The 25,552-nt window shown below is 41.4% G+C and overlaps 1 protein-coding gene across 2 annotated transcripts; it reads right to left on the reverse strand.

The window, feature by feature from the left end:
- Positions 1–2,306: 2,306 nt before the first annotated feature.
- LOC129700897 (uncharacterized) lies at positions 2,307–24,342 on the reverse strand. 2 transcript variants are annotated; one of them, XM_055641696.1, is made up of 11 exons: positions 22,125–24,342; positions 19,269–19,389; positions 15,860–15,976; positions 13,203–13,300; positions 10,954–11,166; positions 7,845–8,025; positions 6,815–6,997; positions 4,364–4,567; positions 3,886–3,954; positions 3,729–3,812; positions 2,307–2,970 (listed from the first exon to the last, which is right to left on the reverse strand). In XM_055641696.1, exons 1-11 carry the CDS (start codon positions 22,145–22,147, stop codon positions 2,794–2,796), a joined length of 1,470 nt encoding a protein of 489 aa, XP_055497671.1. In that variant the 5' UTR covers positions 22,148–24,342; the 3' UTR covers positions 2,307–2,793. The 2 variants fall into 2 exon arrangements, with proteins under 2 accessions (XP_055497671.1, XP_055497669.1); XM_055641694.1 differs by lacking the exon at positions 2,307–2,970 and having other exon boundaries at positions 3,302–3,812.
- Positions 24,343–25,552: the final 1,210 nt, after the last annotated feature.

Raw genomic sequence — 25,552 nt, forward strand, 5'->3', positions numbered from 1 at the left:
AACCCTGGGCAGCCAGCGGTTGGGTATGGAACGTTCAATTATCTGATTTTTATTTCTCATGTCAGGAGGGAAAATACTTATGGCTAATCCCAACAGTTGTGGAACTGTATATTTTAAAACTTCCTGGTACTAAGGTTTTTGAGACTATTAGTTGGCTATTGGATCCCTCCAGTGTACTTGTCATTCATTTACTCTCTTTTCCTCTTGTCAACTTGCTAATAGTAGTTACATAAAGAATATTTGAATGGTTCTTGAATTTGGGACTGTTGCATGGACATAATGGGTGACTTACTCAAGGATGAAAATGGCAAATAAACCTGCTTGCACTTGGCAGCTGTTAGGCAAGCAGATTGCTTAATTTCCCCTCACCATTTTTGGGATGGAATAGAATTTTTAGGGTAGTTGATATGATGGGTGAGAAATGATAGCACACTTGAAATTTGAGATGTTAAAATTAAAGCACAACATAATTTTTGACTTGCAGAATGAATTTTGTTGAATGAAAAACAAGGAATTACAGGTTTCAGTTTCCAAAAACTGCTGAAGTAACTCGAGTCGGGCAGCATCGTTGATTGACATGGATAAGTGACATTTTGGGTTGGGAACCTTCGTACATCGGATATTGTTGTCAAACAATACTGTCCATTTCACTACAGTGGGAAATTAGCAGCAGCTACTCTGTTCTCATGTATGTGACCTAATTAAAAGCAGCTTTTGGAAATGTGGGAATTGGAAAGTTCCAAGGTTATTGTTAACTGTTCTGTTTATTCCATAAGTGTGCCATTAGAATCTGGTGTATTAAATCACAACAGATTGGATTCCCCACTTGCAGTAGGGAAATAATAATTGAACTGCCACAGGGACAATGTCTCCATTTACTTGATTATAACTGGAATTATCTACTAGATGTTTGTGAATGCCAGAATATAAAAAAAATAAACTACTGCTTTCACAGTTAACTAAACATTGAACGTTTCCCTTCTAATCCCAAATTGTTCAAAAAAAATTAGTTTCATCTTTTATGGTTCCAAATTTTGATTTTCTATCCCAGAGCATAAAATGTATTTGGGATGGACTTAGATGCTGGTCTTGACAGCAATGATTATCATGAAATACACCAGCAATAACCATCACCAAATTCTCCTGAAGGAGGTGAACTACTTTAAATCACTTCAGATCTAGTGAAGCTATGCTTACAATGGTTTTGAGTATGAAATGTCATGATTTGACCGAAAGACCAGCTATATTTTCAGGGCTACATGGTGTGCAACTTGAAGAAACTGGGGATTATAGCATTCCCACACACTTACTCCTCAACATCTATGATAGAGATTGCAAGAAAAGGCTGAGAAATGACAATGAAGTTTGCAGATGTTGCATTCTTCAGCCTTAAATGAAGGAGGAAATGTGTACAAAATGACTAGTCAAACAAGCAGGCTGCATTCCCGCGGGCAAGTGGGGACAGTTCCACAGATGACTCCTGCTGTGTAGATGGTGGAAATACTTTTAGATGTTGGAAGGTTATACACTGGAATTATGGTATATTAAGCAGGGACTCTGCAACAGTATCCCCCACCCACCTTGAGATGGTAGGGACTCTGGTATACCTTTTGGAATAACAAGGTCATTTATTAGATTCTCTCAATGGTCATTGACTTGCAGGGCCTTGTTTCATACTCTAACTTGGAGGTTGTGGATGAGGTATGACTTGGATTTGCCCCGTGTGACACCTAGTTCTGTTAACAATTGCTCACCAGGGGACCTCTGCAAAGGTCGGTGTAATTGTTGATTGTAGGGTAGTGGTACTAAATGTTTTCAAGTTTGAAGGATGCAAAATGAGCAGAATAATAGATAATAGGTTTCTTGTGGGTGACAATGTTGCAAAGACTGAGTAGATTTGTGATCCGAGTAATGACAGCCCAGCTAGGCTTAAGACAGTTGACAAAAACAACAACTAGACACTACTGTTTTATACCCACCGTGAAGTGATACATGACACTCTTAAACTGATATTGGTCAGGAAAATAATCTGGTAGATAGTTGACCAGCCATTGAGCTGGATACTGCAGGTGAGAGTACTCCACATAATCAAAACTCATGGTTGAGATTTTAGAATGGGAGTTCAAATTGAGTTGGAAATATTGGAATGGTGTTTAGTTCTAGGTCCCCCTATGAATGGGGTAGTTCACCACCAAGGAATTGTATAATAATGAGTGGCTCTTAATCATCTCAGTTCAGATTTAACTAGAGTCAGCTGTTTCATTTCCATCACATATGGAAATGACAATACATCACCCATTTTGGTTGGAAGCTTTTACCTAGACATCCTCTGGAATGAATGTGTGGGTACAATTGTTAAAAAGTGAATTTTTTTCAAATGTGCAAATGGCAATTGTGAAAGAGCAATAAATTAGGTGATGGTCTTGTGGCATGAGTTAGAGGTGCAAAAATTGCCAAGAGAATTGTTCAGGCTTGGTCAGTCTGGCACACCTCTAACATCAGCTATAAGAACAGTGTCTTGCCAGCATAGCAAGTGTGGCGATTTCTTGCGTAACTAGATTTGAGATAAACTTGATTCAATACATCTTATTTCTGAACTCCTGAGAAATGTTCAAATACGTTGGCTTTGCCCATTATGGATCCGAATCAGCAACATTCAGTTGGGAATGATACAAGTTTTGTGTGCTTGATGCCTTGATTCTGTCTGTCAAATGCAACCCAGATTTGAGAATGTTTGGACATCATGCCTGTTCAGTAATGGCAGAACATAAATGAAGGGAACAGCTCCAACTTTCATATAAATAAGGTTTCTAATTTTAATGTACATACCTCTCTGAATTTCTGCGATAATTGTCTTTTAAAGTCTTCCACAGACAGGCCAGCAGGAATCAGCTGCCTCAGGAACATATTACTAGGTTCTGGCTCATACTGTTCCAAGAGTTCAGATGACAAATATGACCTATTAATATGCTTTAAGAAAGAAAATTAGAACAAACATTGTCCTTGTGTATAACTCATGTCATGAATGATAGGAGATGCACTGATTATTTCCAAATTAGAAATTATGATTAGGTGCTAAGGTACACAAAAAAGCTGGAGAAACTCAACGGGTGCAGCAGCATCTATGGAGCGAAGGAAAGTTTGGGGAGTCTGCATCCTGGGGGCATGAACATCGAATTCTCCCAATTTTGTTAGTCCTTGCTGTCTCCTCTCCTTCCTCAGTCCCCCCGCTGTCTCCTCCCATCCCCCAGCCTTCGGGCTCCTCCTTTTTCCTTTCTTGTCCCCGCCCACCCCCGTCCCCGATCAGTCTGAAGAAGGGGTTCGGCCCGAAACGTTGCCTATTTCCTTCGCTCCATAGATGCTGCTGCACCCGCTGAGTTTCTCCAGCTTTTTTGTGTACCTTCGATTCTCCAGCATCTGCAGTTCCTTCTTAAACACATGATTAGGTGCTAGATGGATTTATGATCCATCATTTAAATGGCAATAAGCTGACAGATGAATGTCCTGTTTATGTTATCTTTATAAAGCAAAAGATTAATACTTAATATCTACATTAGCATTACGAGCCTCGTTTTAATATAGTAATACAATAGAATTTTTCTGCACGTTACTGACTGGAGGTCAAGTAATAACCATTGTACATTATCTGCATAAGAACAGTAACCTTTTAAATGCTCTATTGCTGGGGAGGAGTAGTGAAGGGAGATGTTGCTCTGCATAATGCTTACTTGTTCAGAATATCTTGCCAGCTCTTCATCCCTCCTTCCATCTGCAATACTGACTAGCACTGATGCACCTTTCATCTGAAAAATCTACACAAGAAAACATATTTAAGAGGGTTGCATTTCAAACAAAGTATCCCTTATTTTTTCCATTGTCACTTACAGTATTCTTCTGAACAAGATCATCCAGAACACTCGGGCATTCTCCCCTTGCTAAAGCAGCCAAGGCATCCTGCGTGAAAGAAAGAGTTAGGTTTTTTTAGATTTTGAATGGAAGAAATTCCCCTTATGTTGTTAATGGTATTACTTTGGCCATCTATTATAAGCCCTTGGTGTTCTGATCCATTCCAGGCAAAGGAATTCAATATTGGACCACACACCAATTATTGCTGTTAAATTGTAAACCTAAGATGAATTTCTTCAGTGTTAGATTGAAGCTGGACTGATTCCCCCAAACTTGTATAATTGGCACTCATTTCAAGTTGATTGCAAGAGGAAAATATAGGTCTATTGTACTAATCCTATAATATCCCTCGCTTTGAGAATGAAGTTGGTTCCAGGGGGTCAAACATGAATACGGCTAGGAAATGTAACACCGAATACAAGCTTGTGTATGTCACCAAATATATACATATTCATACCTGAGTGGGAGCTCCTTGATACAGTGGTAGTTGATAAATTGCTGTGTGACAGTAACCTTTAGAAAACACCTGGAAGGCAGTCCAGACCTGGTCCTTAATTTCATACTTAAGTGCCTCAGCCTCCACTGGAGATGGGGAGACAGCAACTTCATAAAGATGAACAATCAAGGCGAGGTACTTGTTGTAAACTCGTCTTGGAAATGACTGCAAATATAAGACATTTTATTGGAAAACGTTTGGCAGCATTGAGAAGCATCCTAGAACCAATTGTTTCTGAAATCCGCCCTTGAAATCAATTCCTGCCTTCCTTCAACCTGCACAATCAAATGTCTGGCAGTGAACGTCCAGGTCAGAAGTGGGGATGTTTTGATTGTGCAATGTCCAATACCATTTGTAGCTCCTCAGCCAGGTGAATATCTTGCCATCTTTGACATTCATTAACATTGCTCTCAGCCAGATCTCACCCTCTCTATCCTGCAAGTCACCATTGACCAAGAACCAGCTATACAGCAAAGCCGGAACGAGGTATCCCTATGTTAAATCCACCACCCTAAGCATATATTCCCTCGACCAGCAATGCAAACTATCCACAGTGAGTTGATACACTGCAGTTATGCTCCGAGGCTGCTCCAATACCACCTCCCAAATACACGTGTTTCTTAGTGGGAGGGATCAACGGCAACAAGCACTTAGGAACAACACCACTTGTAAGTTCCCAAGAACACTCAAATACCTTGAAAAGGGGGCTCACCACCTTCTCAAAAATGTTTAAGAAAGAACTGCAGATGCTGGAAAAATCGAAGGTAGGCAAAAATGCTGGAGAAACTCAGCGGGTGAGGCGGCATCTATGGAGCGAAGGAATAGGTGACGTTTCGGGTCGAGATCCTACTTCAGACTGATGTGGGGGGGGGGGAGGGGGGAAGAAGAAAGGAAGAGGCAGAGACAGTAGGCTGTGGGAGAGCTGGGGAGGGGAGGGGAAGGAGGAAGAAAGCAAGGACTACCTGAAATTGGAGAAGTCAATGTTCATACTGCTGGGGTGTAATCTGCCCAAGCGAAATATGAGGTGCTGTTCTAATTTGCGATGGGACTCACTCTGGCCATGGCGGAGGCCCAGGACATAGAGTTCGGATTTGGAGTGAGAGAGGGAGGTAGAGTCACTGATGGAGGCCCGCGGGGAGCGGCGTCCGGTCGGCGGGCGAAGCGTCGGAAGATCCAGTCAACGATGGCCGGTGAGGCGGCGATAGTTGGAGGTAACGGTGAGGGTCGGCGGTCTCAGTGAGGTTCGGCGTCATCAGTGGGTAGGTGAAGGTTGGCGGCCACGTGGAGGTCAGCGATGCCAGCGTCTTTGGTGGTCCGGGCCTGAGACCGGTCCGGGAGGCGGTGATTGTTGGTGCTGCTCCTCATGGCAAAGATGGCGTCGCGGGTCTGGGCCTCGTGGTGTTCGGGCAGGTGGCGCGGGCCAGTGTGGGGGCCCGGGGCCTGCAGGCAGTCAAGTCGAGGCGTGCCGGTGGCAGGAGCAGTCTGGAGGCGGGCGAGTTTAAGGTCTGTGGTGGAGTTGAAGTGGGCAAGGAATCGTTTGTTGAAGGCGTGGATCTGCCGTTGGATGAAGTAGAGTTGGGGTCCGTTGCAGGTCTGGGTGAGTGAGGCCCGAAGATTCGGGAGTCAAAGCGAGGTCCTGTTGGTGCCGGCGCATCACAGCCAGAGTAGATCGCAGGGCACGGAAGAAGAACTGCCGTGTAGGGCAGCAGATAGCCTGTCGGTATCTATAGTCCGGGTTGGGTCCAAACTGGGAGGTAGGGAACTGGAGCTGGAAACTATGAGGTACAAGATGGAGGCACAGGCAAGTCCCGAGATAGCAAACGTGGCTGTGGTTACGAGTTTCTCCAGCATTTTGTCTACCTTCTCAAGAATGATTAGATACAGGAAATAAACGCTGCAACATGAATAAATGAAAAAAACGTACTGACCCTGGACCAAAACTACACTCTAACAAGACACCTTTCTTTGCTCTTTAACCTCATCAAATGTTTCCACCACACAACATGTATTTTACAATATAAAGACATTAAAAAATATATATTGATGGTGATTTCTAGATAACATTCAATCCTTAACCCACAGTGTTTGTATCAGCACTTCGTCCTCACACCAGAGATTACCACTGACTCCTATGTAGTTTTACACCGTTAAACATGATCAGCCCATGATATCTACTTTTTAGTTTCTGTACTGTAATACCAGCTCAAAGGAGAGTAAAGTGTCCCAGTTAGATCTTCATAATCCAGGTTCTTGTTAAATATATAACTATATTGATGATCCTCAAGTTAACTTTATGGCTGGGCTGCTAATGTATTAATAAGAGTTGCTGAGGCAACCCAATGAGACTCCGGTAATAGTTCTAGGTTGAAAAATAGTCTACAATGCAAGCACTAAAACCTTAATTTATATTACCTTAAAATTATCCAACCACATTGGGCATTTTTGCAGACTGTTGAAATCTATGTTTTCTATGAAAACTGGGTGATCATATTTAGCCCAAGGGCTACCATAATAGTAAGCGCCTGGTGGATTGAATGAAGCAAGAGCTAACGTAAAGTTACTCCAAGGTACATTTCTGGCTCTGTCCACAGATACCTGCAAAGTAAATAAGGAAAAAATCACTATGCAAGAAAATAAATAAAGATAGATTTCAAAGTTAAAGTTCAAAATCACCAGTACAATGGACCAATTTAATTTTTCTGTCAGTGTGAACTCTGCATATTTTCTCATGGCATGCATTCTCCGAATGGGGCTTGAAGGTTCATCAGCCACAGTAAATTAACCTTTATGTGTAGATGAGGGTAGAATCTGTTGGTGGGAGGAGTAAAGGGGGAATTATATGTGAATGCAGAGACAATAGAACAGGATTATCATAGGATTAATGTAAATAGATGCTTGATACCTAGCACAAACTCTGGGCCAATAGGTTTATTTCCATACTGAAGGACTAAATAATCAAGTTGAAGATTAAAGCATTTTGTTTCCCTTTGAACAAAATAAATGGAGCCATGAAAAGGAGGCAACATGAGATGCAGTGTTTAGGTGATGAGATATTAGAGTATGCTACAATGACCATACTATTCAGGCCTAATCAAATTAAATAGATTAGCACAGGACCATGTGTGACAGTGCAATAAACACAACTATCGTGCCAGAATAGGAGACCAAAAGAGAGCGTAAATATCTCAAGCACAGTGTTACTGCTTGGGACACTTGTGAGTAAGTAGATCCCAAGAACCCCAATGGTACAAGCACATGACCTGGCAAATCTACCCCAGTCCTTATGGAAAGTCAGATATACTTAAACATTGGACCATCAAATGCTTGGCATCAGATAGAGCAGCCTCGTGGCAGTCCAATTTTTATATATTTTTCTCCAAAACTCCTATAATGGTTTTACTGCTTTCAATTGATAGATCAATAACTGTTAATCTTACCATACCTTGATGCCAAATGTGGTGAGGTATCTGCTTATATAGGTCAAGTTGAAAGTCACTGGTTTATCATCCACCAGTTTTGAAAGTTTCATGTATATCCAGTTTTCAAGTTCTGTATCTGTGCTAAAGTCTTGTGCTTTGGTGCCAGCTATCATTGGAACAATTTCTCGAACTGAAACAAAAGATCTTTGAAAAAGACCCAACAAGTGTGTCACAAAGAAAAATCTTTTGAGGGTTAATCAATCTAATTCAATACTTTGAGAATAGACCATTCACGAAACAATCTTTTCAGGGGCAAAGGAAGTGGGAGTTTGAAACAGTGATAAATAAATAAGTGATTAGTATGGGTGTCAGGGGTTATGGGGAGAAGGCAGGAGAATGAGGTTAGGAGGGAGAGATAGATCAGCCATGATTGAATGGCCTAATTCTGCCCTCATCACTTATGACATGATAACTTAAAATGTACATCAATGATCAACATAGAAATCTAGATTTAAAAATATGATTAAAAAAATCTGAAATCCGAGCTGATTAATACTTGGATATGGATCTTCTATCAGAACTGAAAACTGAAAGATATATTTTCCCAACCAAACTTTATAACTTCTCACGACAACGTAATGATCGCTGCAGTCACAAGCCGTAGGATTTTTGAAATCAATATTACTTAATTGCAAAGGGCAAATAATATAATATACTGTTACTGAAGCCAGAAGTGAGCTTGGCTGAGTTAGAAATGTTAGAAAGGCAACAGAAAAATAATTATATCTGTTATCAAGAATATAAATTATCCTTGGTCACATTGTTATTTGTACCAGCTGTGTAACTTTTCAAACACATTGAAGTGCATGGAACATATTTTTAAATTAGACCACAACAATGAATGTTCCAAATTGTATAGTTTAAGTGCATATGAGAAAATGTCTATTCCATCATTTTTTTTTCAAATTAGACAATCACAGTGCCCTCCATAATGTTTGGAACAAAGTACTCCACAATTTGAGATTTGTAATAGAAAAATCACATGTGATTAAAGTACACATTGTCAGATTTTAATAAAGGCATTTCTATACATTTGGGTTTCACCATGTAGAAATTACAGCTGTGTTTATACATAGTCGTCCCCCCCCCCCCCCCCCCCCCCCCCCCCCCCCCCCATTTCAGCTCACCATAATGTTTGGGACACATGGCTTTTCAGATGTTTGTAATTGCTCAGGTATGTTTAAATGCTTCCTTAATGCAGGTATAAGAGAACTCTCAGCAACTAGTCTTCCTATCACCTTTGGAAACTTTTATTGCTGTTTATCAACGTGAGGACGAAAGTTGAGCCAATGAAAGTCAAAGAAGCCATTATGAGACTGAGAAACAATAAAACTGTTAGAGATATCAGCCAAACCTTAGGCTGACCAAAATCAACTGTTTGGAACACCATTAAGAAGAAAGAAAGCACTGGTGAGTTTACTAATGCAAAGGGACCTGCAGGCCAAGGAAGACCTCCACAGCTGATGACAGAATTCTCTCTATAATTAAAAAAAATCCCCAAACTGACTGACAGATCTGAAACATTCTTCAGGAGTCAGGTGTGGATTTGCCAATGACCACTGTGCCTGGGATCATTTGACAATGATCCCGGGCATTCAGGTCTGGAGATCCCAGAGGTCTACAAGAAGTCCAGATACGACCTTGGTATGGCCACCAAAAAGGTGCTCCAAGCTGGAGGATGAGACGGATATTCGGCAACTGTGGGAGGGCTTGAATGCAATCACCTCCTACAAGGCGAAATCAGGAGGCAGCTCAAATGTGAGCAAAGCATCACTCCCTGAGGTTGTAAACACTGCCCAGTCCATCATCGGCTCTGACCTCCCTTCCATCGAGGGGATCTATCGCAGTCGCTGCCTCAAAAAGGCTGCCAGCAACATCAAGGACGCACAACATCTTGGCCACACACTCATCTCTCCATTGCCATCAGGTAGAAGATACAGGAGCCTGAAATTTGCAACATCCAGGTTCAGGAACAGCTTCTTCTCCAAAGCCATTAGACTATTAAACACAACTTCAAACAAATTCTGAACTATAACAGCCTATTGCACTTTATCTGTTTATTTATGTGTGTGTATATATATATATATATATTGTATGGTATGGTATATGGTATATGGGCACACTGATCTGATCTGTATTTATGCCTACAATATTCTGCTGTGCTGCAGCAAGCAAGAATTTTATTGTCCTATCTGGGACACATGACAATAAACTCTCTTGACTTGACAGAAGACTTGATGATCAGTAATACAGAGGCTACACTGCAAGATGCAAACCACTGGTTAGTTGCTAAAATAGGATGGCCAGGTTACAGTTTGCCAAGAAGTACTTAAGAGCAACCACAGTTCTGGAAAAAGGTCTTGTGGACATGAGACGCAGATTAACATATATCAGAGTGATTGCAAGAGCGAAGGAATTCCCCTAGATCCAAAGCATCTGTGAAACACGGTGGTGTGGATGTTATGGCCTGGGCATGTATGGCTGCTGAAGGTACTGGCTCATTTTTCTTCATTGATGATACAAAGACAATGCTGATGGTAGTAGCATTAAAAAAATGGAAATTTGAAGTAAACCAATTGAGTTTTTATATACTGAAGGGAAGGGGACTAGCCCCCATGTATAAACTAAAGATGGCTGCAATACAGGCCTGGCAGAGCATCACCAGAGAAGACACCCCCAGCAACTGCGCAGACTTCAAGCAGTCATTGCATTACCACAACAAGTGGTCACAGTGGAAACCAAAACATATAAAATTTGCCTTTATTAAAATCTGACAATGTGCACTTTAACCACGTGTGATTTTTATTCTCAAATTGTGGAGTACAGAGGTAAATAAATAAATGATGAGTCTTTGTCCCAAACATTATGGAGGGCACTGTATGTATTTCATATGGCAAACAAACAATAACATGGGCGTCACTATACTTAGAGAAATAATAAGATAAATCTCTGAAGATTAACCTGAAAATCTGCTTTATTGATGCTAATGTCATCTATCAGAAAATGTGCTGACATGTTTAGTAAGAAGGTTTTCTTTTTAATACATCAGTTAATAACTTTCAGTCAACTCACCTGTTAACCATGGCATGGTAAATATCATTTTCACCTGTGGTTGGACTGGCCTTGTCCGAATAGTATACTTTATCTTCATAGTTTGGCCTCGGCTGAAAAAGGCCAAGTTTAGTCCATTCAATTTTGGGCACCTTGTCCGTCTCAATATGTTGGAGGTTCTTGTCAGCTTGTATCTTCACTAATCTCACCAGTAATGTAGCACATGGAATAAATCTACAAAGGAAGGAAATATGGTTGGATGTGACCTTCTAGAGGGGACAAGTTGGAATAATATGATGCTGATGGTGATACAGTAGCTTTCATGCATGTGCTACATTCTGGAACTAAAATCTATCCAATTACTTATGCTCCCATGTGCTGTTTCCACAGAAGAATAAATACTTTCAAACCCAATTCATTTCTGGAGGTTACAGTTGATCCCTCTTCCAACTCCTTTTCAAATTCCTTAAATGACATTTCTAAATCCCCATATTTATTCTCTGAAGAAGGGTCTCAACCCAAAACGTCACCCATTCCTTCTCTCCAGAGATGCTGTCTGTCCCGCTGAGTTATTCCAGCTTTTTGTGTCTATCTTTGGTTTAAACCAGCATCTGCAGTTTGTTCCAACACTTTATTCCCTGATCATACCTTTCTGCCACTGGAAGAGTTTTATTTACTCTTTAAAAATCACTATGAAAATGCCAGTTTAAAATCTCTTAACGCCTCCTCTCTGAGGAAAATAACTTCTCAAGCCTACTGCATAATCCATATTGACATCTTATATTACATAATCAAAGACAATTCACATCCTGGTCAGCCTTTCTCCCTTTCTCCCATTGGGCAGAAAGTACAAATGCTTGAAAACACATCTTACCACTTCAAGAACATCGTCTTCTTGCTGTCATCCCACTCCTGAACGAATTTCTCACATGCTAAGTATGTACAGTAAACCCTTGGTTTAGGCCGAGTGGACAGAGCAACGGGAGATGGAGGAGGCGGTGAAGGTCAAGTGGACAAAGCAAAGGAAGAAGTGGCAGCTGGTGAGCGGGGAGTAGCCCTACGGTGACCGAGCGCATCCTGTCCGTGGTGGCGGCCTGAACAAAACGCTGTCTCCAGGGGCCTGTAAATATGTTTTTTTTTTAATGAGCCTATCATTCTTTTTAAAATACACTGTCCGAAAGTAACTAATTTCTTTGTATATATTCACCACCCCTCTCTGTTTTTGTATTAAACTGTCCCAATATACAAATCTGGTAATTAATTATTTTAATCCTTTTAATTAGTTTGTTAACTGCTTCAAAAAAAATCCATGTAAGCTTGAATTTCTGTCATTCTATTCCACAGAGAGTTATAAAGTTTAAGGTAACATTCACATTCTGCTGTTCCCAAGATATGCCATTCAACATTTCCTCATATCCAATGTTCTAACATATTCTCACCTTTCTTGAACCCACATGGTTCATCAGAAGTATTGACATTGATGGCTATCTGCAACTCTTTTACATTCATAGATAGACATGAAATGCTGGAGTAACACAGCAGGAGAGGCTTTGGTTTAAACCAGAATTTGCAGTTCCTTCCTACGCATTTATTTTATATGCATGGTTTCTTTCAGCATACATCTTGCTGACGATCCCAGTACTTAGTTTAGTTTAGAGATACGGTGCAGAAACAGGTCCTTTGGCCCACCGAATCCACGTTGACCAGCGATCCCAACGCATTAACACCATTCTCCACACACTAGGGACAAGTTTACATACACCAAGCCAAATAACCTACTGACCTGTACGTCTTTGGAGTGCAGGAGGAAACCGAAGATCTCGGAGAAAACCCATGCGCGGTCACGGGCAGATCGTACAAACTCCGTACAGACAGCACCCGTAGTCGGGATCGAACCCGGGTCTCTGGCGCAGCGCCACCATGCCGCCCATAAAGTTTATAGTTTCCCATTTCTATTTTTCAGTCATCTCTCCAGCTGTGCCATTAATTTGGGGGGTTCTATCATTGGCCTTAATCAAAGTATGCAGCCCTTACCGTGGTCATCCTCCTACACCTACCAACAGAAAGCTTTCAGCTTTGCACACTTGAAGTGCTCATGTAAATTGATAGGATTCAAAATAATCGAGACACGACACTTGTTCATTTTTAGCAGTTTTCATTCCCATAGGATTCCTGTAATGTGCTTCCATGTTCCAAATCTGCAAACCCATGATTATATTTCTTTCTTACTTATATGTTTCAACATTTTGAAGCTTTGAAATGAAACTTACCTTCCTCCGACTGTCACAGCATTGACTGATAATGGCTTATCTGGGTCAGGCCCATCATAGTACAACCGTAGTTGGTGAGCGCCTTCGTTCAGTGAGATCTAACAAACAAAGCACTATGTAACGTTTGGTAAATATAAGCTGGATTTCCAAACAAAGATATTAGTAAAAAGATGAAATAAAATATATGATCTGTGAGGTGACAAAAATGAAATATATAAATTAACCTTGGGAACTAATGCACGTATGTAGAGCAATGTTTGTTATTCTAAATTTCCTCCGTGTCAGTTTTCCATCTAACTCTGAAGAAAGAATGTCATTGTTCCATTGTGAGTGCTTATGACAATTAAACACTCTTGACCTTTTAATCTATCGAGGTCCTGTCTGACTGTTTCCTTTGTGAGATGACAGGAAAGGCAGAATTGCCTATTTAATTTAAATTGTATGAAAAGCACTTGAACACATATCTACAATCTTTCACCACCTCAGGTAATTGAGGAAATTCAGAGTGTCTCTCAGGATCCTCCAGTGCTTCTACTCAGTGGCTGTGGAAAGCATCTTGTCCGGAAACATCACGATTTGGTTTGGGAACTGCTCTGCCCAGGACAAGAAGGCTCTGCAGAGAGTAGTGCGTTTGGCCGAACGCACTATGGGAACTACACTCGCCCCCCCTGCAGGAACTATACATCAGGAGGTGCAACTCCAGAGCCAACAAGATCATGGAAGACACCTTCCACCCCAGCAACGGATTGTTCCAGCTGCTACAGTCAGGCAAATGCCTCCGTTGCCATGCTATGAGAAGGAGTTTCTTCCCAGAGGCCATTAGGACTGTAAACTCCTATCTCTCCAGGGACTAACTTTGCTGTACCTTTTTAATGTTGTGTGGTGTCTTTTTAAAATAGCTGGGTTTTTTTCCTCCCACAAATACGTAATATGTGAATATGTGTTTCTGTTCCATTCTGTTTTGTAGTTTGTTTTTTTTTGCACAATCCGCGAGAATTGCCACTTTTCATTTCACTGCACATCTCGTATGTGTATGTGATGAATAAACTTGACTTGTCTAGGAAGGAACTGCAGATACTGGATTAAACCTGAAGTTAGACAAAAAGCTGAAGTAGCTCAGCAGGACAGGCAGCATCTCTAGAGAAGAAATGGGTGACCTTTCGGGTCAAGAAAGGTCTCGACCCAAAACGTCACACATTCCATCTCTCCTGAGATGCTGCCTGTCTTGCCAAGTTACTCCAGCTTTTTGTGTCTATATACAATCCTGTATTCATATGTTCAATTGGTGTTCACACAAATCTAAGTAAATATACAATTCTGACTACTGCCATCTCTCACAGGAAGGTCAAGCACTTCTTGTATACAGAGTAATGTTATCTTCCCCTTCTGCAATATCAACTCAATCTCAGAATGGTGAAGAGACGAGATCTGTTCCCATCAAAGCTGACTATTGTTCTATTAATTTACTCCAATTCAATTAAAGACAATTATGTTTATGAAATCCATTAAATGTGAAGGATAATTTAATAATAAACAATCAAATACTACTGCAAACAATTTGTGCTTTGGTGTAACCTTTGGCTAAAAGAATGAATAAAATAATATTCAATGCATAATCTAATGTTTTTTTTCCCATGTTAGCAAGATTAGCTATGTTTTCACTGCTTGAAAATATAAATTATAGTGTTCGCCATCTACAAAAATAATAGATTGAATATGGCTTCTGAGAATTCATACTCCCAGCAGAAAACTGTATACTTGAATTTCATATCATGTAATCAGAGCTATGATTCTGTAGACCTTGCTCAGGAACAGACACTGAGTGTGACCAGGAACACCAATGATGAGTACGAGAGGATAAAAATGGTACATTGTCAGTTAATTTGGGCGGACAGCAAAGGTCATGGGGAGAAGATAGGAGCATGGGATTGAGAGGGGGAAAAAAAAATCAGCCATTATTTAATTACAGAGCAGATTTGATGGGCCGAATGGCTTAACTCTGCTCCTATATCTTATAGATTTATTTAGAATATCCCATTCATATTTCATGTTCAAAGCTATGTGATTTGAATGCCTCAGTTTTATTCAGCCAATACACGCATAGTATACGATAACAGAATAAAATTAGTACAATAATACTTGTGCAAGCTAGGAATACAAAAGAAAACAAAGAAACTTCATTCGGTGAAAAAAGTAAAACTAAAATGGAACATGCAAACATTAATGCAGTAGCACTGCAAATATTGATTACTGGTCATCAATGTCATAGTGGAATTTGTTTTGCAGTATACTATTAGTGCTCAAGTATTGGAGTATGCACCAGCTGTTTCTTATTGAATACCCAATGCACAACTTCACAAGCTAGAAGAAATGGGAAAAGGGGAAAGGGAAGAAAGGGGGGGGGGGGGGGGGGGGGGGACGATTAAATAAAGAAATTGGGGAATAATTTTAGACGGTGCAAGATTATTTTGGAAAAGATTGAACATGGAACTTTTTTTTAGTATTAAAAGTAACATACATAGATGGAGTCAATCTTGCCTTCCCATCAAGGCATATTGGACAACGGTTCGATTTCTATTAATAATGATTGCATGGTCATACAATAATATTTTATTTTGGAAACTCATACCTAATTCAGCATGTTGAGTATTATTTACCTGAACTACTCCAGAATCCACAGTTGGTGCTGTTCCAATGCCTGACTCAACAAAGACGTTCAGAGCGGCCCAGCCAATCAAAACCAACTTCAGACTGAATCTATCGATGGCATAGACCTGGGGAACATCAAATTCTATGAACTACACTTTAAATGTTAATGCATGAAGTACATGCAATGTTTCTGAAAGATGCTATTTAGAAACATCAGAAAACATTTAGAACACAAAAATGACCCTCTGACTCTATGCCAGCTCCAACCAGAGTACTCCCATCAGTCCCATTCACCTGCTCTTCCTCAAAGTCCTGCAAATTCTCTTCTCTCAAGTGCCGATCCAATTCCTATTTTGAAGGCACTGATCGAGTCTCCATCAACAAGCCTTAGGAGCAGTGAATTCCAGATTATTACTTTATGGGTACAAAAATAATCCTCATTGTATATCTTTATTGTCATTTCCTGAGTATTCACATACCCAGAGGAAACAAAAAAACGTTGCTCAACCAGTGTCCATTCAGTGTGCATTAAAAATAAATAGAAATAAAAATACATATATCATGAACAAATTTAACACTCTACTAAACATTCAACAGGCGTTCCGATCGGCAGCGGCACGACAGTGGCTCTGCTGCAGTGTGTCCAGGTTGGTGGTTGGTGCTCGACACTTTGGCAGGGGGCAAAGTCCATTTAGCAGTCTTATAGCCTGTGGGAAGAAGCTGAGGAGCATCCTGCTGGTTTTGCAGCTAATGCTCCTGTACCTCTTCCCAGATGGCAGGACGGAGAAAATGTCATGCGATGGGTGGTAGGGGTCTTTGATGATGGAGATGGCTCTGCTGATACATCTCTTCCTGTATATGTCCAGCAGGAAAGGGAGTGGAGCACCAATAATCCTGCTGGCGGTCTTCACAATCCTGTCTAGTTGGTGCCGTTCGTACGCCTTGCAGCTCCCGAACCAGGAAGTGATGCCGTAGGTCAATGTGCTCTCGATTGTCCCCCTATAAAAAGTCCGTAGGTGTGTAGTGGGGAGACCTGCTTTACGTAGTCTTCGGAGAGGGTGTAGTCGCTGCTGGGCTCTCTTGACCAGTGCTGTGGTGTTGGCCGTGGACGTCAGGTCATCAGACAGATGTAGTCCTAGGAACTTCACGCTGCTGACCCTTTCCACATCAGCTCCATTGATGTGCAGAGGTGTATGGTGTTGTTTCCCCGCCCTCCTGAAGTCAACCACCATCTCCTTAGTTTTTCCCACGTTAAGAATGAGGTTGTGGGATTTGCACCAACCTGTGAGCAGCTCCACCTCCATCCTGTACGCCGATTCATCATTGTCACTGATGAGACCCACCACTGTTGTGTCATCAGCGAACTTGTTGATGAAGTTGTTGTTGAGTCTAGCAGTACAGTCATGTGTCAGCAGACTAAACAGCAGGGGGCTTAGGACACAGCCTTGGGGTGAGCCAGTGCTCACGGCTATGGTTTTAGATGTCCTTCTGCCCACCCTGACTGTCTGCTGCCGTTGCGACAGAAAGTTCAGGACCCAGTTGCATGTGCCAGCATCAACTCCCAATAGCTCCAACTTCTCCACCAGCTGCTGCGGAATGATTGTATTAAAAGCAGAGCTGAAGTCTACGAAGAGGATCCTGGCATAAGTATTTTTCCGATCAAGGTGTGACAGTACGAGATTCAGTGTTGTTGAGACTGCGTCCTCTGTGGATCGGTTGGCTCTGTAGGCGAACTGCAGTGGGTCTAGGTCGGCAGGTAGACTATTTTTGATGTGCTGCATAACCAGTCGCTCAAAACACTTCATTACAATGGGTGTTAGAGCCACTGGTCGAAAGTCATTATGGCAGGCTGGGTTTGGTTTCTATATTCCCTTGTTTAGGAAGGAACTGCAGATGCTGGAAAAATCGAAGGTAGATAAAAATGCTGGAGAAACTCAGCATTTATGGAGCGATGGAATCGGTGACGTTTTGGGTCAAGACCCTACTCAGACCCAGTCTTAATTTAAAATGATTATGTTGGCACTGGCAATCTGAAAACAAACAATTTTGTGCCTGTTCTTAGTGTATATTTGCAGTTTTATTAAGTGCAGATGTTCCAGTCAGCATATGGGCAGATGTGATGCTTGTGGTGCCATTGTTCAAACAATCGCCACCATTCCCATCTACTTTAACATTGATGTCTTTATATTTCCTTTGTAAACTGCTCTCAGTATTGACATGTGTGAATCACCACCATGATTGAATGGCGGAGTAGACTTGATGGGCCGAATGACCTGACTCTGCTCCTATAACATGAATTGCCATAATATAAACCCATGGCTGAAGCAATAATATATTTAATCACTAAAACATGCCCAATCAACTAACTCACTAATCACTAAAACATTCAATCAACAATTTGGAACATGTTGGTGACCAAATCCGTTTTATTTTTTCTTTAATTTGCCAAGAATAATTTTATATTTGAAATGAAACTCACAATTATTACGATAAATTACAAGATTACACGAACAGCACCTTCCGGAACTGGGAGTAACTATTAACTTTTCACACTAACACACCAGATTTAGGAGAATCCAGTTGAAAATAAGATGGTAAATGAAAAAAGCACATTTTAAAAATCATATTATATGGACCCTGCTATAGTCAAACAGGATTAGCGAGCCATGATTTTAAGTATACCAGCTACAAAAAAACACTGCTGTTGCTCACCTAGACCATCCCGACAACACCTCCCAAACTTAAGATCTCCATTACCAAAATGCAAAAGGACAGCTGGCACACAGAAAGGTTATCACCTGTAGGTGCCCCTCCAAGTCACACAATTCTGACTTGGAAATCTATATTTTTTAGTTTAGTTTAGTGATATGGCATAGAAACAGGCCCTTTGGCCCCAAGTCCACACCAACCATTGATCATCCCCTACACTAGTTCTATCCAACACACGAGGGACAAAATATAGAGAGCCAATTAACTTACACATCTGCATGTCTGGAATGTGGGAGGCAACCGGAACACCCGAAGAAAACCCATGTGGTCACAGAGAGAACGTGCAAACTCCACACAGACAGCACCCATAGTCAGGATCAAACCTAGTTCTCTGTCGCCCTGAGGCAGCAGCTCTACCCGCTTACATTATTGAACATAATTTTTATGGTTGAATCTAGCAATAATGTTTAGCATGCCATTCATTTTTTTTTCTGCAGTTCTATTGTTTTGTAAGCAATATAATTATGATTTTACTTGGTGTTCCATATTAACTTGACATGTTTTGGCAAATTGAATCTGGGTTCCATTTCCTGAACTTGTTCTGCTTTGATTAATGCCTGACATTATATAATTGATTTTTGCATATTCCATTGCACACACATTATTTTTCAGCCAAGATGTAATAAATGTCTATGCATTTGCAGTTACCTTCAGTAACAACGTGGCTGATGGTGGCATTCGGGGGTTCCTGAATTCTACACGGTGATTGTAAAATGGCTCAAATATGTTGCTGTTCAAATCAATCCCTGAAGATATACCTGGACCAATTCTTTAACAAAATGGAAGGACAAAAATGAGTCAAGATATGTCTCACGTTAAGTTGTATGTTAACTGATAAATTCACGTTTCACCATAATTTACTGTCAATGTTCAAAAATACATTAGCTTCACACCACCAACCAATGAGTAACAATATTTATATATACTATTTGTAAAACAGCAATTTACAAATTATCTCTGAATTTTGTCTTCCATCATATCAATACAAAAAGATATGCGAGAAGTAGTGCCCAGTGCCCTTCTCAAGGACAAAAGGAAACAAGAATATAATGCCCCTGTCCCACTTAGGAAACCTGAACGGAAACCTCTGGAGACTTTGGGCCCCACCCAAGGTTTCCTTGCGGTTCCCGGAGGTTTTGTCAGTCTCCCTACCTGCTTCCACTACCTGCAACCTCCGGCAACCACCTGCAACCTCCGGGAACCGTACGGAAACCTCGGGTGGGGCGCAAAGTCTCCAGAGGTTTCCTAAGTGGGACAGGGGCATTAGAATCATTATTAAGGTTTGCTAAAAATCAAACATCCTTTTTCAACATCCTTTCTCTAATTTACAATGCAGCGGTATGAATGTTGATTTCTCTTATTTACAACCTGACGGTATTATGAACATTGATTTTTCTAATTTCAAGTAACCCCCACATTCCCTCTCTCTTCGCCCCTTCCCCACCCTAGTTATCCTGCAAGTTCTACTGATCGCGTCCATGTATGCCTTTGTTATCACCTCTTCCACAGCCAACAATGAACCATTGTAGGCACCACATTTCCTTGGTCATCAGTGCCGGCTCTGATTTGTTCTGAACTTTCTCACGCCTCTATTTTCCCTCCCCACTGACTCTCAGTCAGAAGAAGGATTTCAACCCCAAATGTCACCTATTCCTTTTCTGCAGAGATGATGCCTGACCCGCTGAGGTACTTCAGCAACTTGTGTCTATCTTTTTCTTAAAGAATGTTTTTACTCCAGTTTCTTTTCCTCTCCTCCTAACATTAGGTGACAATCAGTTTGAAATTCATCCAGTACCTTGTCAAACTGATCACTTTTTTTGAATAAGGCGGTCAGTGAATAATTCACAAGCTTATTTTAAGAGGAAATTCCAGTTGAACTATTCCTCTTCCTTTACCACAGTTGCACAACCTAATTAATGGCCCAAAAATCAGAACTGAATAAATCCATATAGCCCATATATAGATGTAAATAGATACATATTGCATAATTTTAAATTTGGATAACTGGGCGTTCTTTTCTGGTTCATGCAGCAAATGAAAGGATTGCAATAAAACCAAGCTGTAGATTGTTTTTCTTGAATTAAAAAATAAATCATAGACAGGTCCAGCACAGGAACTGGCATTTCAGCTCACAATGTCTGTGCCGAACATGATGCCAAGATAAACTAATCTTGTCTGCCGGCACATAATCCATATCCCTCCATTCCCTGCACAGCCACGTGATCCATAATTATAGTGGGGTGACTTGAAATTAGAGAACGACTCCTCAGCAAAGGTATAGTTACATCTGGGCATTGCCAGTGTTGTTCAAGTTTATGTTTAGATGTATTATTTATTTCTGTATTGAGTGAGAAGCTTAGTTGTGTATGCTATCCAATCAGATCAGAAGGGTCTCAACCCAAAATGTCACCTATCTGAGGAAGGATGTGCTGGCTCTGGTGAGGGTCCAGAGGAGGTTTACAACAATGATCCCAGGAATAAGTAGGTTAAACTCTGATGAGCATTTGTTGGCACTGGGCCTGTACTTGCTGGAGTTTAGAAGAATCCTCTCCAGTGGATGTGGAGAGGATGTTTCCACCAGTGGGAAAGTCTAGGACTAGAGATCATAGCCTCAGTTTAAAGGACATTCTTTTAGGAAGAGATGAGGAGAAATGTCTTTATTCGAAGGGTGGTGAATCTGGAATTCTTTGCCACAGAAGGCTGTAGAGGCCAAGTCAGTGGATATTTTTAAGGCAGAGATAGATAGATTTTTGATTAGTACAGGTGTCAGAGGTTATGGGGAAAATGGGGTTAGGACGGAGAGATAGATCTGCCATGGTTGAATGGTGTAGATAATGGGCAAAATGGCCTAATTCTACTCCTAAACCTTATAACCTATCCATGTTCTCCAGAGATGCTGCCTGAACTGCTGAGTTACTCCAGCATTTTGTGTCGATTTGTGTATTAACTAGCATCAGCAGTTCTTTGTTTCTAGATTAGATAATACTGTGCATAAATACAATGGTCAAACTCAAGTACAGTAGATAGAGCAAAGGGGAAGATACAGAGTGCAGAATTTTGTTCTCAGGTAAATAGGATCGAGATCTATTCATTGCTGCAAAATGCCCCAAGGAAACTGATTTATATTGCCACTAGAGGTCCCAGTGAAATATGAAAATACCAGAGCTGTTGATAGTCCCACAAAACGCAACATCCAAAGGAAGTGAAACGTTCAAAGGAACCACATGTCTGATCATAAATAAACACAATTAAAAGAAAATATTTACAAAAATAAAAATCTGTGTCATATTCTAATCTAAAGAGAGAGCTAGATAGGGCTCTAAAGATAGCGGAGTCAGGGGATATGGGGGGAAGACAGGAATGGGGTACTGATTGGGGATGATCAGCCATGATCACATTGAATGGCGGTGCTGGCTCGAAGGGCCGAATGGCCTACTGCTGCACCTATTGTCTTTTGTCTAAACTTATACACTTCTGCTCTTGCACAAAACAATCTGTACTCACTGGTTATAGTTCCGGTCAAACATACGGCCTGTAACTCTGCTGATGGTGACTGCATCTGGGAGGAATCGAGCCCCGTCGATGTACAAGTCAAATCCATCACCTGCACTGAACGGCGAAGATGGTGGCGATTCTCTTGCATGATGTACGTAGACAAGCTAAGGGATGTTGTGCATAAATAAAGGTTATAAAAGACAAAAAGAAAATTTAATTTGCTTTTCCTTTGGTAATGTTCATCATTAATGACCTGAAGTTGCTTTTCTTTTCCCTAGTGAATATCTTCCTTATTGAGTGTTTTGACAATGTTCTGTGTGGGCATGTGTCCTGGTCCTGAAACTCCCTGACTCTACCACAAAGAAAGACAAGGGCAGCAGACACACAGGAATGTCACTGGCTACAAGTCGCACGTCACTGTGACTTGGAAACGTATCATTGTCCCTTCATGTTTACTCGGGTCAAATCCTGGAACAACCCCTCCCCAAAAGCATTTTCTCAAAGAGAGTTAGTTATGGGTAATAAGTGCTGTCTTTGTCAGTGATACCCAGATCCCAGAAAAGATGAACATAGTTTTTGGCTTTCAGTGCACTGTGTGAAGAATCAAACCTCTATACCCAGATGTTTTTGCTGCTTGCATCCCTGATTTTGTATTGTATTGTATATCTTTATTGTCATTTCCTGAGTATTCACATACCCAGAGGAAACAAAAAAATGTTGCTCAACCAGTGTCCATTCAGTGTGCATTAAAAATAAATAGAAATAAAAATACATATATCATGAACAAATTTAACACTCTACTAAACATTCAACAGGCGTTCCGATCGGCAGCGGCACGACAGTGGTTCTGCTGCAGTGTGTCCAGGTTGGTGGTAGGTGCGCGATACTTTGGCAGGGGGCAAAGTCCATTTAGCAGTCTTATAGCCTGTGGGAAGAAGCTGAGGAGCATCCTGCTGGTTTTGCAGCTAATGCTCCTGTACCTCTTCCCAGATGCCTTCCCTATCCCCCAAGCACCAGCCCTGCTTTTCCTGGATCTTGATCTTTGTCTTTCATTCCTGGCCCCCAATCATTGATACGGTTCCTGATGTTCACCAGTGCCACATTCCCTGGAAACCTGGCGCACATCTCTGCTTTATTATGTCCACTCAATCTCTAGGCTAGCATTCCTTGCCTTCCTGCTCCACCATACACTACCCTACATTGTGTCCATTTCCTTTTCCATATCTCTACCTACATGAAGAACAAATAACCTGCTGGATGGAGCTCAGCAGGAGGGGAAAGAATTGTCGACATTTTGGCTAAGACCCCACTTACTTGACTCCGCAATCCCTGACTTGTTCTTTTCTGTCCAACCCAGAATCACAGCCTCAAAGGAGTTCATGAACAACATAGAACAATGCAGCACAGGAATAAGCACTTTCTCACACTGCGCCAACATGATTCAAAATTAAACTAATCCTGTCCATAATCATCTATTCCCTGCTGGGTTGTATGTCTGTCGAAAGGCCCCTTAACTCTTAGCTGTCACTATCAAATCTGCTTCAACCATTTCCACTGGCAGTGCATGGATGCACCAGCACTCTGTAATGAACATGCCCCGCACTTCATTGTTAAACTCCCCACCCCCCCCTTCCCACCTCATCATAAATTATGCTCTCTTGTCTTTGACTTTTCCACTCTGGGAAAAAGCCTGTCGCCCCTATCTATGCCTTTCATAATTTTATATACTATATATATACTATACATTATGTACTTCCATCAGGTTGCTCCTTAGACTCTGATTCATCAGTGAAAATGATCCAAATTTATCCAATCTCTCCTTCCGGTGATGTTTATGCTTTTGGTGAAGTCATGTTTATACTGCTATAACATGACATCTTAACTTTTCTACGTACTGCTCTGACCGATGAAGGCAAGCATGCCGTTTGCCTTCTTCACTACCCCATCCACTGACATCCCAAAATGCAACAACTCACACTTGTAAAAAATAACAAAGGGGAGGAAATATCACCAAAGGATAAATAATGCTGTAGCGATGGTGCAGAGTGGCAAAAAATAGGCTTGCGGCACTTGCCTCAGGCAATTGTGGGATTCCATGTGGGAAATACTCTGGGCAACCTCCTTGTCACCCAGACCCAAGGAACAGGAAGAGTTCTGAGCAAATACCCATCCTAATAAGTTTACTTGCAATTCAAAATGAAACTCCCATGACAGGTAGAGACCACAATGAACAAAAATCACCCATAAATGCAGCAAAAATGTTCACTCGGGAACCTTTCAACATAAGGTGAAGAAATTTGTTTCCCTGGACAATGAGCTGCAGCTAGTGAGGAGCATAAACACTTCCAGAGTGTATGGCACAGGTTAATTTCTTCTTTTAAATCATTTAAAGGCCTAATGTGATTCACACCCAGCCCAATATGTGCCCCCCCCCCCAGCAATGCCTAGTGCAGCAAGTTAGGTATTCCGAAAAACGCAAGGAATCATGGGATTTCTCAAAGGTCACGAGTGATAAAAACTCTCGAAAGCCGTGTTGCGGCATGGACATAGACCTGCGCTTCATCTGCATCCAGGATCGATCCCGGGTCTCCGGCGCTGACGAACCGCCACTGGATCATCCCCGTCCCCTCCAGAGTGCCCGTCCGGGGGTGACCAGAGACGTCGGGAGTCAGACGGGAGTGGCGTCCCCGGGCACATAGCAGGCACATAGAAGCAGCGCTAAATCCAGCTCAACTCTGCTTGTTAACCTACCAGCCCAACTTGGACTTACGGGAATGAGGGCCCAGGCTTACAGCCAACGCGGAGAAGCAGCGCTAAGTCCAGCTCAACTCTGCCTGTCTCACCGGGTTAACCTACAGCCCTGCCTGGACACCAGCCCGGAGTCATGGAGTTAGCGCTGCAATACCTGCAATTAAAATGTCTGAGCTGTAAAGGACATTTGAAAGCAAGTTCATAATTACTTACGGCCGGCCATTCTTTAATCGTATCCATGACAGCGGGTGAATCTGGAACATTAAGAACGCTGGGCCTGCTGCCAGTAAATAGATGGAGTCTCGCTGTGGCTTTTCCGTAAGGCTCCCATATATCATGCAGATGTTCTCCAGGCTTCAAGAAAGGCATGTTTACATCAGAGAGAATAAGGTTTTACATTATCTGCCTCATATCTATTGCAACCCCTTTTATGACCATGATGCACATGAAAACTTTACACTTTTCTCTTCAGAACAAGCCAACGATGAATATACTTGAAAAATAAGACGATCACATGACAATTTGACAACTTGTGACATTATTTCAAAACCAAAGCTGATTTCTGTTTTTGCCAATATCTGATAATAAACTTGACATTTGAATGTTAGTTAATCCTGAGTGGATATAATATTTCAAGCTATTAAAGTTTATTTGCAAGATAATCTATCTGTTTTCAATCGTTATGA

The sequence above is a fragment of the Leucoraja erinacea genome, chromosome 10, assembly GCF_028641065.1.
Source record: "Leucoraja erinacea ecotype New England chromosome 10, Leri_hhj_1, whole genome shotgun sequence".
In the NCBI taxonomy this organism is placed as follows: Eukaryota; Metazoa; Chordata; class Chondrichthyes; order Rajiformes; family Rajidae; genus Leucoraja; species Leucoraja erinaceus.

Bases quoted from the DNA above. Each gene is read 5' to 3' on its own strand.
- LOC129700897 (XM_055641694.1), bottom strand. From the start codon at position 22,147: ATGTTTGACCGGAACTATAACCA. The intron at 11,167-13,202 runs GTAAGTTTCATT...CTTCCTTTGTAG, and splicing joins GCTGTGACAGTCGGAGGAAG to ATTTATTCCATGTGCTACAT. The intron at 6,998-7,844 runs GTATGGTAAGAT...TTTACTTTGCAG, and splicing joins TCACCACATTTGGCATCAAG to GTATCTGTGGACAGAGCCAG.